At 39.0% G+C, this 14,644-nt stretch overlaps 1 protein-coding gene across 1 annotated transcript in view; it reads right to left on the bottom strand.

The window, feature by feature from the left end:
- NOX3 (NADPH oxidase 3) overlaps nt 1-7,334 on the bottom strand; it is a 54,934-nt gene extending 47,600 nt beyond the window's left edge. The window contains exons 1-4 of the mRNA XM_032408291.1: nt 7,290-7,334; nt 6,563-6,658; nt 6,346-6,456; nt 5,047-5,131 (exon numbers count right to left, since the gene is read on the bottom strand). Coding sequence (XP_032264182.1) covers nt 5,047-5,131; nt 6,346-6,456; nt 6,563-6,658; nt 7,290-7,334 — 337 coding nt within the window. The remainder of the gene's footprint in view (nt 1-5,046; nt 5,132-6,345; nt 6,457-6,562; nt 6,659-7,289) is intronic.
- Between the last annotated feature and the right edge of the window lie 7,310 nt (nt 7,335-14,644).

Here is a 14,644-nt window from a genome sequence, read left to right as displayed (position 1 = left end):
CCGGTGTCGGCCAGAAAGGAAGTACAGGATAGATTCTGTGTCTTATATTCTGCATTTCATAGCATTCTCCTCCTGTGTAAGGAGTTGTTGATCACAATCTATTTTCTATTAGATTGATTTCCACATGAGAATTTGACACTGTTAAACTAGATTTAAGTACATTTATTGAATGAGCAAGGATATTGAACTATTTATTTATTCTTATTGCCAGGTCTCCCGTAACAGAGCTGAAGAAACTAATGAAGTAGTATAAGAAAACCCAAGATGCTTTTTAAGAGGTAGCTCCTGAGGGAATATGTTGAAAACTACTCTTCTCAGCTTTTTCTCTTTTCATGTACTTTAAAATTCATGCCTGATATACTCCTTTGCTCCAACGGCCTCCATTTTGTTTTCTTTTTTATAGGTAATAAGATAACAAGTAGACTAATTTTGTTTATCTCAGGAATTCTCAGAAGGAAAACTACTTGTGCCCATTTGGTTTGTCTAAACGTTTTATTTCCTCTGAGGGCTGATCCTAATTTTGTTGTGATCTTGGCTTCGAACTAAAGGTATCCCACCCACCAACTCCATGGCTGCTGGGACTTGGTAGATTCCCAGGGAGAAACAGATTTTCTGTTTTTTCAGACATTATATGTTCTATTCTTCCCTTTACAGACTTCAGTTATTTTATTTTATTATTTTTAAAGATTATTTATTTATTTGAGAGATTGGGAGAGAGAGAGAGACAGGCAAACGGAGAGAGAATCTCAAGTTGACTCCACCCAAACGCCAGGCTAAAAGTTGCTATAACTGGGTCTTTCCACAATCCTATTTTCTCACCAAAGTACTTCTACAGTTAAAAGAGAGCAGCAGTCTTGGACAAACCACAAATGCACATTTAATTGGTGTGTGAACTTCAGAGTTCAAATAAGGAGCTTTTATTGAACAGTGAACAAAAAAATCATAAAGGCTACAGTTAGAGCCAGTTGCCCTGAGAAAGTTTCTTTTCCTTCTTTCTTTCCTTCTTTTTATTTTTCAGGAGATCAAAGAAAGCATAATTGAGGGAGAATCTTGGAAGGGCGGTCAGTTCTTGCTATCTTTCTGCCTGCCTGTCAGTGATAACAGTCATTTTGGAGTTAGTCACCTCCTAATTAAGCAGCCTTCAGAAATAAGGACCCAGGGACAAATCCTGGCATCTACAGCCAGAGCCCGGCCCTCAAACTTTTAAGTGTGCGGTCTGATTTCCGCAGGAACGCACAGTGACTATGGCGCCCTGTGCACGCCACTCATTTATAAATCACATTCAATTATGCTAGACAGGCTGGGGCAGACAGCCTCCTTGGAGGTCCCGATGCCTTTGGCAGCACTGGGTTAGTAGCAATCCTTTAGGGACCTGGTCCTGAAGAATTTGGGCCTCTGGGGCGGTTCTCTCTCCCGGGGTCTCCAAGTCTTTCTATTGAGTACCCTTCTTCTGAGCTCGCTCCTCTCAACCTGTCTCTTATGCTTATTGAGCTTTGTAAGCTAATTTTAGCAGCTCATCAGTAGCTGCGCGTGGGTAATTGTTACCCCCCTGGAGCCAAGCAGATGTAAGCCGCCTGGGTCACTATTCACAGGCCCCTTTGAAGGAAGCTTCGGCTCACGGTACTACTATTCAGTTGGAGGGATTTTAAGGTGCACTGTGGACCACAGAGTCCAAAAAGATCCACATTCATAAGAATGAAGGGGCTGTGAAACTGGGATTTTTATACCAATGGGGTTATAGGTCCCTGAAAATGATTTATTAGTGGTTGAAGAATGCTCCAGCAGCTCTTATCATAGGCAGGCAAGCGGGAAGGCAGGAAGCCAGAAGAAGAGTTTCTGTCACTGCATTTTCGGTGATGCCCTTGATTATAGATACCATTGTTTGTCTCGCCCCTCCTCCCCAGCCTACTTCCACCAGGCTCTAATTACATCCTTTAATGATTTGACCAATTAAAGCCTGCAGTTCAACTTAGAGAGGAACCGATGAGAAATTAGGGGCTGGCACGCAAACTTCGATGTGGATGCACTTCTTCCAAGGTTACACACCTCTATTAAGCCAGTCGGCTATTTGAAAAGCAGCATAATGGGCGATGCTAATAAAATAAGCACGGGGACATTTTCAGCGGCTCCCAAGTGAATATACCAGAAGGACAAAATGTGAAAAGCAAAGGGATATCTATGAAACCAGGGCTTAGCATTTTTTTTCTTCTAAAAGCGCAGTTGCCAGCCGCATTTCTTAGTTAGTGTGAAATGTAATAATTGCTATGTCAGGGTTTGGGAGAAGCAGAGAGCTCTCTCCCCCACCCTCCTGCCTCTGCCGGGAATGGAAACAGCCCCGCGCTGCTGGTTGCCATGGTGGTGGGGGATGAGTGCTTTGCTCTCAGAAGCAGCCTGACCCCACGAGGGGGAGCCCGGGGATGTTTGGGAGCCCCACAAAGCAGTGGGGGTTCAAGCAGAAGAGGCCCCCGAGGGGGTATTTGATTCTCTCCAGGGAGGGAAGGAGGGAAAAAGAGCATCCTGCTTCCTCCTGTTGCAGCAGAATGTGAATTTATCTTGGACGACTGGCATCATTTTGAAACTCTTCCCTGCCCACACCCTGTGTTTCCTCCCTCCCCCCCCCCCCCCCCCCCCCCCCCCCCGACCCAGCTGCTGCTGGGTCCCTGAACAACTCTGCGCTGTCTTGTACCTTTCCCACAAATTCTCCCAATCCCTTTTGCTGGCTGGCTGACTCCTGCTCATCCTCAGGTTTGACCAAATTTGTTGAGGACCTATTACGTGCCAGGGGCTGGGAAAGCCAAGCCAGATAAGGCACAGCTCAGCCCCTTAGGCGATTGGAGTCTGTAGAAATTTTACTCTGTAGTAGGAGGTGTGACTGAGGCCGAGGCCAGCAGGAGAGGTGGGCTGACAGCTTAGACCCAGAGGGTCAGGGGAAATAGGCCAGGCAAGGAGCCCCGGATATGGCAACTTCTTATCCACTGAGGAAGGAGAGGAAGAGCATGTAACACAAAGGGGATAACAGGAGCAAAGGTACAGACTACTCAGGGACCCCGTGGCTGGGCATTGCCAGGGCGGGAGAAGGAAGGGGGTATGGAGAGAAATGAGAGTGGAGGAGGGGGCAGGGCTCACTGAACGGAGCCCACCGGCCATGCTAAACTTGGAGGTGATTCTCTTTGCAATAGTGGCAAGTGGATGACCCCGTAGTCCGTGGAATCCAAGAGACATCCTGACAACTAGTCTGCACATCTAGAGATGAATAGATTGTATTCTTGTTCTTTTAATTTCATAGAAGAAAAAGCATAAAAAAACTTATCTGAGATCACAGGACCAGTCAGTAACAGGGGAATAAAATAATTTGGTTGCCTGGTTCTAGTCAATTGCTGTCCCTGCTAAATTATTACTGCCTGTACTACTTTCAGGTTATAGCTTCTCTTAGGGTATCTCGCACATGGGGGACATTCAATACACGTCACTGATGCATTTATCCTATTGATCTAGGATTACACAGAAAGAAATATACATACCCAAAGTTCAAGGATGAAGTAATTGCATAACATATTTTCCTTTATTTTTTTGCTTCCTTTTCTGATGTGTTTTGATGCTGTGGGGTTTTTTTTGGGTTCCTTCTCTCTTTCTCTTAGAGTTTAGTTCTGTCTTAAACCTATTGCATAGTGATAATATCTTTCCTGCCTTTTTACTATATTTTATCTCCTCTTTTAATGCAGGAATTAAAGATTCTTAGGATTTTAAAGGAAACCCAGAGAATCCTTGAATTCCTTCTCTGAAGAGCCTTCCAAGGAGCAGTCTGAACTCCACTCTGACACCACCCACGACAGGGTACTCCGTATTCTCAGGGATCCTCATTCCAATTTTAGATAATTTTGAAGGTCTGGAAGACTCCCATATCTGAGCTGAAATCTGCTTCCCTGAGTCTTCATTCCTTCATGCGTTCAACTCATACATCAAAGGTTTTTGGCCCCTCTGTGGACGACAGCCCTAAGTAGGCCTTGGACATAAAGATGCATTAGCTTGTTCTTTGCCCTCCATACCTTGGCTGGTTTTCTCTAGGACATGATGTCTTTTTACCCTTATTTCTTAACAAACTACAAAGACCTTTTGCAAACATTTCCTGGGTTGGTTTAATCTGGCAATGAGGACAATCGATGGGGAAATCTCCCCACTTGTCTCACCACACACCCGAAGTTGTGTTAATTGGCACTCAGGCACTGTCTATCATGTCTTGTTGCTTAATTAAACCCACATTTGTTTTGAGTGTTCTTTTTACTCTGCTATTTTTTATGCATGAAAGGATAAAAACAAATGAGGAAAACATTTTATAGTTAAATTAGTTTGAGGGAAACAGTCCTGAACCATAACTCTTTATTGTGCAGATAGCCTTTCATTTCAGTGTATTTGTTGTCCAACAAAACCACAAACGAGTTGGTTTTGCTCAGCTTCTTTTCTTCCTCATCAGAGTTTAGCCTTGGCCCTGGATGCTACTTTTTATTGTATTTCTCTTGAATTCTCTTGTCTTCTTATTCAAAAAATAACAATAACACTTTATATGCTCTAAAGCTTCATATCTTTTCAAGGTCCTTTTATATCCACTAGCTCAATACTATTCGGAACCCTGTTCACCTGATCTTCCTTTTCTTTTTTCTTTTACTGCCTATGATACAATTTTCCCACGACTGTGAATGAGATTTTGAGTATAGGTGAGTTTTATTTCCAATGTGAATCATATCGAATAGCATGGTATTCATTTTGCAAGTAGGTATTTATTGTTGTCTTCTCAACAAGCTTAATTATTCACAAATGACAATGGAGTTTCATAAACTTTTCCCTGACAAATTGAAGGCTTTGTAGGGAAGACTGCATGAGTCTACGTTAGAAATTTAAAAATCCATTTATAGAAGGTTTCTGGGGTCTAATGGAAGGCAAAGATCTATTTAAGGTGAGCCCTTGGTGGAGGGGGGAACTAAAACAAAATTATCAAGTTAAACATTAGGTTTTATAAAATGCACTGGGTGATGAATAAGAAGCACTTACTTGCATTAACGGCTATCCCATAGGCGACCAGTTTGTGGAATTTGAGGTTTTTGTCTAATTGCCTCCTCCATGGTCCTCTGCAGCACTGGAGTAACAGAAAATAAAAGCCTTGTTTGAGGAAAAATCGTAGCAATGACAGCATCCTCAGAGCTAAGAGAGCAGGACTCAGGTTCTGCCTCTATCTACACTCCTGAAGATGGGATGATGGGGCACAGAAGTTAGTGGTCATTAATTAGTCCAAGCAGGCAAAATCAAACGGTTATTACTGGCTTTGCTGACATTTCAGCTCAATAAAAGTGAATGAGGTAGTATAGTTCCCTGACTATTAAGTCCAAATTCTAGAATAAACTTGCTAATCTCCATGCCTCAACTAGTTTAGGAAATGAAGATGGAAACCGTCATCCTCATGGATGTGGTTTAAGTAGTCTCTAAAGCATTCCTTATTACACAAAGAAAGGCACTATATTCATCTGCCTCTAAATATTCATAAAATTATGATGATGATTATATAATAAATTATTTCATCTAGCTAGGGTTATTGACATTCTCATTTTTCTGTATGGCGCATTACTCAGTTCAACAGGAAACACAGTACCCAACACAGTGAGGTCAATATAATTAGGAAATGTCCCGTTACATCTGGTAGGGGTTAAAGTCTACATAATGAAATCTGTGCACTGTGGTTGTGCATTCCTGGGCTGAGAGCTCAGAAAGATGTGTCCTTAGTGGCATTTGGCTCAACTGCTTATTTGTCTCCTTTCAATTAGAAGTGGTAACAGTTCAAACTGCTATAATACTTCCATCTTTGTGAGTCAGGTCAATTCTATTAGCCATCTTTATCCAGTGGAGCAAACATATAAGGGAAAGGCTGAGCAATAGCTCCAATGTCATGTAGGGAGTGAACGGCAAGAACAAAAGTCACACCGGATGTACCAATTTCTTTTTTTTTTTTTTTTTTATTATTCATGAAAGTCAGAGAGAGAGAGAGAGAGGCAGAAGCAGAGGGAGAAGCAGGCTCCCCGCCTAGCAGGTAGCCTGATGCGGGACTCGATCCCAGGACCCTGGGATCATGACCTGAGCCGAAGGCAGACGCTTAACCGTCTGAGCCACCCAGGCGCCCCTGGATGTACCAATTTCTGATTTTTAGTTTTAGCCACTGTGTTCTCTCTTACAAAGAAACAAACTTCAATTCAAACAGGATTATTAGGAATTTCACAGTAAAGTACATCTTTGTCTTCCATGGCACTTATATTAGGACATTATAACAATGGAAATTATTTCAAATATTTTAGTACTTACGGTACTTGTCCCTCTCATGAATGAAATAAGGTTTCGACTGATAGGTAATAGAATTAGCATGCAGTTAAAATTCAGGCAGACTGCAGACGCTCTCGCCCAAGCCAGCGTTGACTGTCCATATATAAAGACATAGGAGAGAGATGCAGTGAGAGTAAGGAAACTGGGGAAAATAGAATGTTTTCCAAAATGATAATGTGTAGTCACCAACTCTACTTACACCCAGAATAACTCGCGTGTAAAGGAAAGACTCTTCTTCTTCATACCAACAGAATGTGTCGATAAACAGATATAAATTCACTCCCAGCCATGAGAGCTAGTGTTGAATGAAAAGAGACCAATCAATACTATCTTCAATCTTTTATTCTGTTCAAAACCACTTGGGGTTCTTCTTTTAAAGTGAAATGAAGAGCTTCTCAATATTAATCAGACTTACTCTATACTTATTTCTCATAGATTAGTTTTTAACAGTGATTACAATGTTAATAAATTGTTAACTTTATAAAAAAGATTTTAAACACATATGGGTATACTTTAAGGAATTTAATGAAAAGTATAAAAACCTTCCTAATCAACATCGCTCTAGTGTTTTAAATCAATGATGGCAAAAGGAGAAATCTTTAAAAACAACTCAGAAAGTACTCTAGAAAATTTCCAATTTCATAGTCTAATTCAAAGACTTCATTTGATTTAGAGAAACATTCATACATTATGCAAGAACAAACTACTTGACTTTAAAAATAATTAAAAATGAACTCAATCGAAAAACAACTTTACATGATTCTGTAAGGGTAAATTAAATGTATCTGCTGAATGTTTTCTAACAAGTTTTAGTCTTTTACCAAAGTAATACTTCAAGCTATTTAGCGTTCCTATACAAATTATCTTAAAAATTAAAGACTGTTTAATATATATATTTAAACTTGAATAACAAAAATGATACTTACTACTAATATGATGGAGAGACTCTCATTCAAAATCCAGCACCCCATTGTGACAGATTTGCTCTTTTGCTGTCAGCAAATTATTGCCTTCATTCACCTGAGCCTGGATGCTGTATCCTTAGTAAGGGCTTCCCTGCTAAATTATTTTGTCTTTTTGTCTTAGGAAGCACCTACTGGGAGCAGCTCTCGAGGAATTTCTAATTAAGGACTTCTTGCCAAAGGCATATCACCAGGCTGACATGCCTCATGACCTGGGTGAATACAAGGCAAGTCTCTGTCTAATGATTCTCTTCTTCAAAGATTTCTTAAGAAAAGAAAGCTCGTTTTATTAAATTATCCTCATGTACTTTATACCCCATTCATTTTCTACATGATTGCAGTCAAGATGATAATAAGTCTTTATGTAAATTTGAGAAATAACCTCATTGCCGAAGGTCGGGTATAGCAAAACACTTCACTTGAACTTTTCCTACTTTATTTTCTCTACTTCTTTACTCCCCCCACCCCTTTAAAAAAATTCCTTTATGGAAGATATAGAATGGTGGTAAATAAACATGAATTAAGCAGTTTTTCAGAAGATGGTGAAGAAAAATGAAAAAGATCTTTGAGTATGACTCTAAAGAAAAAAATAGATGATATTTGTGGGATTGATAGAATAAATGCTATTTCCCCCCCAATCCCACTTGGTGCATTCATGAAGTAGATGAGACTATCCTTTTATACTTAGTGATTCCAGGAGGGGCTGTGCATGAGCCTGGCCATTCTATGGTTTTGTGTTCCATACAAGAACTATGACTTCTTTGGTAGACAAAGTTGTTCCAATGGAAGCAATTTACTGGTTAGTCCTGGCCCAAGTATTTCATTTAACAATTTCAGATAATTAAGATGAAAATAGGAGGAGATTTGAATCATTTAAACATTTGCCCAAGCTTCTGTTTCTTTATGGGATGAATCTAGTTGTCCTACAAGAATTAAACAAAATTTAAACCTGGTAGGAACATTAATTTGATATTCATTGACCTAAATAATAATAATAATAGTAATAATAATCCTAGATTTTAAATAAATAATCCAGGCACTAGGTTAAGAAATTTTTGAGTATTGTCCAATTAAGTCATACATTAACTCTATGAGGTAAGTATTAAAAGCTCCATTACACACATGTAGAAAGAGGCCCAGTGAAGTAACTTACAGTAGAAGCAGTTGGGACTTGAATTTGGTTCTCTCTGAATTGAGCATCTTTATTGTTAACCACTACCTTACACTGTGTTTTTTTTATTAAATACTAATATATGAATTTGTGCATCAAACATACTTAAGTACAGATATTAATCTCATTCCTATAAATTGGACACATTTAAGCAATAGGAATTCCTTTAATTTAATTTATTAATTAGAAATAAATAAGTTATTATATGTGGTTAAGTATGATGTCTATTTTAACATAATGATAATGAATTATAGAAAAATGAAAATGACCCATATGATCCAGTAATTCTACTGCTGCATATATTTACCCAAAGAAAATAAGAACACTAATTTGAAAGGATAGATGTACCCCTATGTTTACTGCAACATTATTTACAATAGGCAAGATATAGAAACAATGTAAGTGTCCATCTATGAAGAATGGATAAAGAAGATGTGGTACACACCCCCCAACACACATACTCACACACAATGGAATATTAGTCAGTCATAAAAAAGAATGAGATCTTGCCCTGTGTGACAAATGGATGGACCTAGAGAGTATTATGCTAAGTGAAATAAGCCAGACAAAGAAAGACAAATACCATATAATTTCATGTACATGTGGAATCTAAAAAACAAAGCAAACAAACAGAAACAGACTCATAAATACACAGAACAAACAGGTGGTTGCCGGGTAGGGGGCTGGATAGGGGATGGATGAAATAGATAAAGGAGATTAAGAGATACAAACTTCCAGTTATAGAATAAAGAAATCATGGGGGTGAAAAGTAAGGCATAGGGAATATAGTCAATAATACTGTAGTAACTTTGTATGGTGACAGATAGTAACTACACTTACCATGGTGAGCTTTGTGTAATGTATGTGATTGTCAAATCACAAAGTTGTGCACCTGAAACAAATGTAACATTTTCTACCAACTGTCCTTCAATAATAAAGATTAAAAAAATTAATACATAGGTTATCTTATTGTATGAATCATGTTTTTTATCTTCTCTGTAAAAAGATGCCTTTGGAATCTTGGGTTCTTCAGACACAGGAGAGGAATTGCCCCTCTCGGGTTGGCTAATTCTTAGTGAGAGCAAACAACTTAAACAGGGACACATCTTTGATATGCAAACAACCCATCTAGAGCCCATGCCCCCCTAGCTACCTCCTTTATCAAGCTCTCTCTCACTTACCAACCCGATATTGTCTCTGCCCTAAGTCACCCCAGGACCAGGGACTGGACAACTAGGGACCAACCCTTCAGTCCAAAGCCTATTGAAATTCTTCAAACTATCCAATCCCAAGCTTGTTCAGCTTGCTCACCCTGCATTGCCCATGTCTTCCCAAAAAAACAGCACAATAGAGACTCTGGCCCATGCTCTCCCTCTTGCTCCTCCTCCTCCTCACTGATCCTACTGCTTGCCCTCGTGGCCCTGCATGGTGTGATGCACCCCCTTGTCTTGGGAACTAGAAGTGATAAACTCTTCTTTCAAGGCAGATGTCTGTATGTCTGCCAGCTTACCATACTCGATTGAAATAAACCCCAGGTACATTTTAAAACACCTGTATTTCTAAGCATCTTGAACTTCGGAGTTACAGATTAAGCATTTTGATGAATGGATGAGTTTTCTACATGTCATCTGCCTCTGACTGTTGTTACCTCTTTTGAGTCTGTTTCTCCATTTGTCTGCTAGGGCTAATTATAATATATACCTCATAGAGCCTATCTTGTTGCTTCTTCACCTCCAGGTCCCCTAACTGACACTTGGACACCCACACTCATAAACACATTCACACACATTCACACTTACAGAAGATGATGCCTGTCTGGGTGCGATAAGTCTTAGATTTATCGGTAAAAATCTAGCAAATTTGCTTCTCTTTAGAAAAAGATACCATTCTTGAAGATTTTTCCCCTCCAGAAATATATAAAAGTACAGGTATTTTGGCAGCATTAACCTGAGGTTAGAGTGCACTTAGTGAAATATTTTCAGTAGCCTGTTTAATAGTGAACAATATAAAGTTGTAAAGTCTTCATGTTCATTTCTTTAAGCCAATAATCTTCCATGATGAAATGATTTGTTATTTCTGAAGTGTTTAGGATTTACATATCTTAGAGGCCTTATTCAGTTGGGTTATAAAAATTAATTCAGAGAGAATACATCTAGAATTTTATACTATCTTGTCTATTTTAGATTCAATAAGTGTAAGGAAGGCTGGAACTTTCCAGCCTTCTGTACTCTTCATACAGTGTTACAAATGAGACGCATATATTGCGGAATAATAATGTGTAGTCACATTTTTTTTGTTAATTGCTTAGAATGTTGCTAGTGCTACTGTAAAAATAAAATGTAAAGGTTTAGGTTTAAAAACGCATCTTTCCATGCTCCATTCTTATTTGTAAAATGCCATGTGTTTTATTCCTCATTTGAATATGTAAAGACACGTTGTGTTAAAGTGTAGCTATTATTCATTTATAGCACACAAAAATGGCTCACGGTTGTATTATAAGAGTATAACTCATGACTTTACTTCAGCATTTTTCTTCAGACATTTTATTTTTGTAGAACTTGCAATGATATTTAGTTTACTCATATAAAAAATATGTGAACTTCAAATTATATTCAAATCCATTCAGAGCTCAACACTTTTGTGCAACTGATGTACATATCTTTTCATCTCAACTTTTCTATTTTCACATTTAGGAATAATCTCATGATACCACTGGTTGGTTTACAATATTGCAATCAGATTTCATAAGACTGAAGATATCTTATACCACACACCTAAGTCCAATTTCATTCAGCCTCTGGGCTCCTTCCCGGAAGCTCTCATTTTGGATAAATAAGACATTGTGGTTGCTCTCATTATTTTTAACTTACCTGGGGAAAGTTTGGGGATGCTGATCATGCCCCAAAGGTCTGCCTCAGTTTTTACTTCAATGAAGGAATCCGTACAAATTACAATTTAAGTCAAGACTATCTGAATCACTTCCCCAGAATCAGGGCCAAGTTAATAGGGTTGCATATAAAGAGAGTGGAAATTATACAAAATCTACTAAAATGATGTAAATGCTCAGAATTAGTCTCACCTAGTTGTTTTCATTGTTAATAAGTAGTGCCCATTTCATTTCTCAGAATTTTCTCAGAACAAACAAAGTAAAGTTTGCATTGTTCATTTCCAAGGCAGATATAGTCTTTCTAATTAAATGAGTACACTCATTGGTTCTTCCAGTTCACCACAAAAGATGATGTGGTTTTTTCCCTTGTAAAGATCACCAATAACAAACTATTTTAATGGAAAAAGTAGGAGGGGAACAGAACAAATATGTTTACAAAGGCAGGTTAATTGCTTGTATGTATGAACACAAATTCTACACTGCTCCCACACTATGTTCCAGGACTGGATTTGCTCTATTATATTTTTAGTCCTTTTTAGTTTCTTAGTTAAACAGTTGACCCAACAAAAAACCACTTTGATCCTCCAGGGCAAGACTGATCATCTGGTGACTTTTGCTGCCGCATCCCTGTAGATCTAAGCTCCCTGTAGAGAGAGCAGAGCACTTACAGTATAAAAATAGCATTGCCAAATTTTCCTCTTCTAAGTGCTCAACATGTTTTTTGCCTTTTCCTCCAAGCAAAGTAAACATGTAAGTATTAAAGTGAAAAAGATGAACAAAATAAAGAATAAAATACAAACACCTATCATCTCAAATCCTTACATGGTTGTTTTGAGGACCAGTTGTTGTGATAACTATGTAATTATATGAGACAAATTCCATGTGAGATAAATTCCATTTTTTAAAGGAAAAGCAGAATCAAAGAAAAATGAAGTTAATACATTAAAATATATCCAATTTTAAAATAAAGTTTAATTAAGAATATCAACAATACCCCTATCTTTTACTGTGGTATGTATATCATATTTTTATCTCAGAAAACACCGGTGCTCCCTTAACATCATTTTAAAATGCTTTGTATCACAAATTTAGTTAACCTTATCCAGTTCAGGCTTTTTTCCCTACCGATGGTCTAATTCTTTCATTTATGCAACTTTCGTAATTTCAAATGAATAGTTACTGAGACCACTGCACGTATCACATGATGCTGGACACAGTGGGCAGAATAGGTCTGGATTCCATTATTCAGCAGCTTCCACTGTAGTGGGGACGCAGCAGGTGCACATGCAACATCTGGAGAACCATTGAAGGTGAGTGCATCCGGGAGTGGGAGAGACGGCACGCCTGGGCACCACCAAAGCACAAAGAGATCTAGGTGAGGATTTATCCTGGAGAGAATGCTCTCTAGAGGTGGATCAAGGTCAAAAGTATATGGTGTGAAGAAGAGAAGGAAGAAGATCAGTTTAAGTTTCTGTGTCTCACCAAAGGTCAGTTTAATAAGCTCCCCAAACCTCAAACAGCAAACAGAAAGGACTCCTGCCCCCAATCCTATTCCCGTGGTCACTTCTGGTCTGGTCTGCTAAGCTCAGAGGGTTTCTGGGCTTTGTTTGGTTCCCGTTCTCCTGCCTTCGTCTTCCTCACTGCTCCCATACATTTGCAACACATTTTTTCTTTATATTTATCAAGTCACCTGAAACCCCTCGCAAAGCATTTTGGAGAGCTCCTCCTCACAGGGCACGGATGTTGTATCGCCTTTGGATCGTGGTTCAAAAGAGAGCAGAGGGAATGACTCATGTCTTACCCCAAACTAAGTGGCACAGTTCAAAGTCTCCTGTTTTGCCAGTTTAAACATTTTATTTTAGGAATCTCATGAAAGCCAGAATTCTCATGCTTTTTACACATTTTACATTGTGTCCAGCATACACTGGAACTTAGCAGATGTTAAATAAACACAGAATCACATTCACTGCTCTATTTCTTAACACAGAAGAGAATTCTGTACAAATCCCTCTACGGTTACAGTCACAGGATTTTCAAGCAGTAAGGGTTTTTCCTTAGAGTTGAAAAGCAAGAAGGAAGTTTTCCGGTCTTGACAGTAGATCATTTAACTTCGGAGTTCACGAAAATTTAAAGTTTAAGAAGGCTAGTCTAGAAATCCGTTCTTTGCATATTCAAGCTGTTCATCTCTCAAAAGTCAAAGTGGATGCCAGGATTCCATAGATTTCATTTTTCAAGATGAACATTCATATTTGAACATATTTCAAGGCAGATGGTTTACAGTTCATGTATTTGTTGCCATTTTTCTGCCACAACAACTAAATATTGAAGCCACGTATTTGTGATGAGGAGAGCACTTCCAAACCATCTCCCTGCTGCTCTCCCGTGCTGCATGCTTGCTGATCCCCCGTGTGGAGCAGGGCAGGCTCCGAGGAGTCACACAATGAATTACATCCATTTGATTTAATAGACGGGGGGGGGGGGGGGGGGGGGGGGGGAGTCACATAAAACAAGCTTCCTATAAATAAATATTTCTTGTAACAGCCATGAATTTTCTGGTAGCAAATAAGAAAGCAAATGAACATCTATTGAAATATTTTGTTTCCATGATCCATTTAGACAAACTGGAAAGTTTACTTTTAAGCCTTCTAGTCCCTGAGAAGGTACTTTGCCCAACTGTGGGAATGTTGCATCCGAGTTCAGAAAAGAATGGGAAGATCAAATAAAGGTTTGGCATCTTCAAAAAATAAAACCAGCAGATGTGAAAATGAAGCTGGAGAAAGCTTGCACATTTGCCCTGAAGGATGCCAACAGCATGCAAAATGTTCAGTGGTATCTCTGCGTTAGGACGAAATGGTTTGCTCTTCATTTGTCATCTCATGTGCCATTTGTTATCATTCTGCTCGACTGCCAATTGTTGCATTATTACAACTTCGAAGACTCATTTTGTTAATAAAAGACCATTAGGAAGCTAAGCTAGAAACAGAATTTAAAAAAAAAGGAAAATAAAAGAAAGGAGGTATGTTTGGGGTGCCTGGGTGGCTCAGTCGTTAAGCGTCTGCCTTCGGCTCAGGTCATGATCTCATGGTTCTGGGATCGAGTCCCACATCAGGCTCTCTGCTCAGCGGAGAGTCGGCTTCTCTCTCTCGCACTCCCCCTGCTTGTGTTCCCTCTCTTGCTGTCTCTTTCTCTGTCAAATAAATAAATAAAATCTTTAAAAAAGAAAAAAGAAGAAAGGAGGTATGTTTGCTTGGTACCATGACA

The sequence above is a fragment of the Phoca vitulina genome, unplaced genomic scaffold (assembly GCF_004348235.1).
Source record: "Phoca vitulina isolate PV1807 unplaced genomic scaffold, GSC_HSeal_1.0 scaffold9, whole genome shotgun sequence".
In the NCBI taxonomy this organism is placed as follows: domain Eukaryota; kingdom Metazoa; phylum Chordata; class Mammalia; order Carnivora; family Phocidae; genus Phoca; species Phoca vitulina.
Note: the sequence above shows the minus strand (reverse complement) of the source record. Positions and strands in the feature narration are given on the sequence as shown.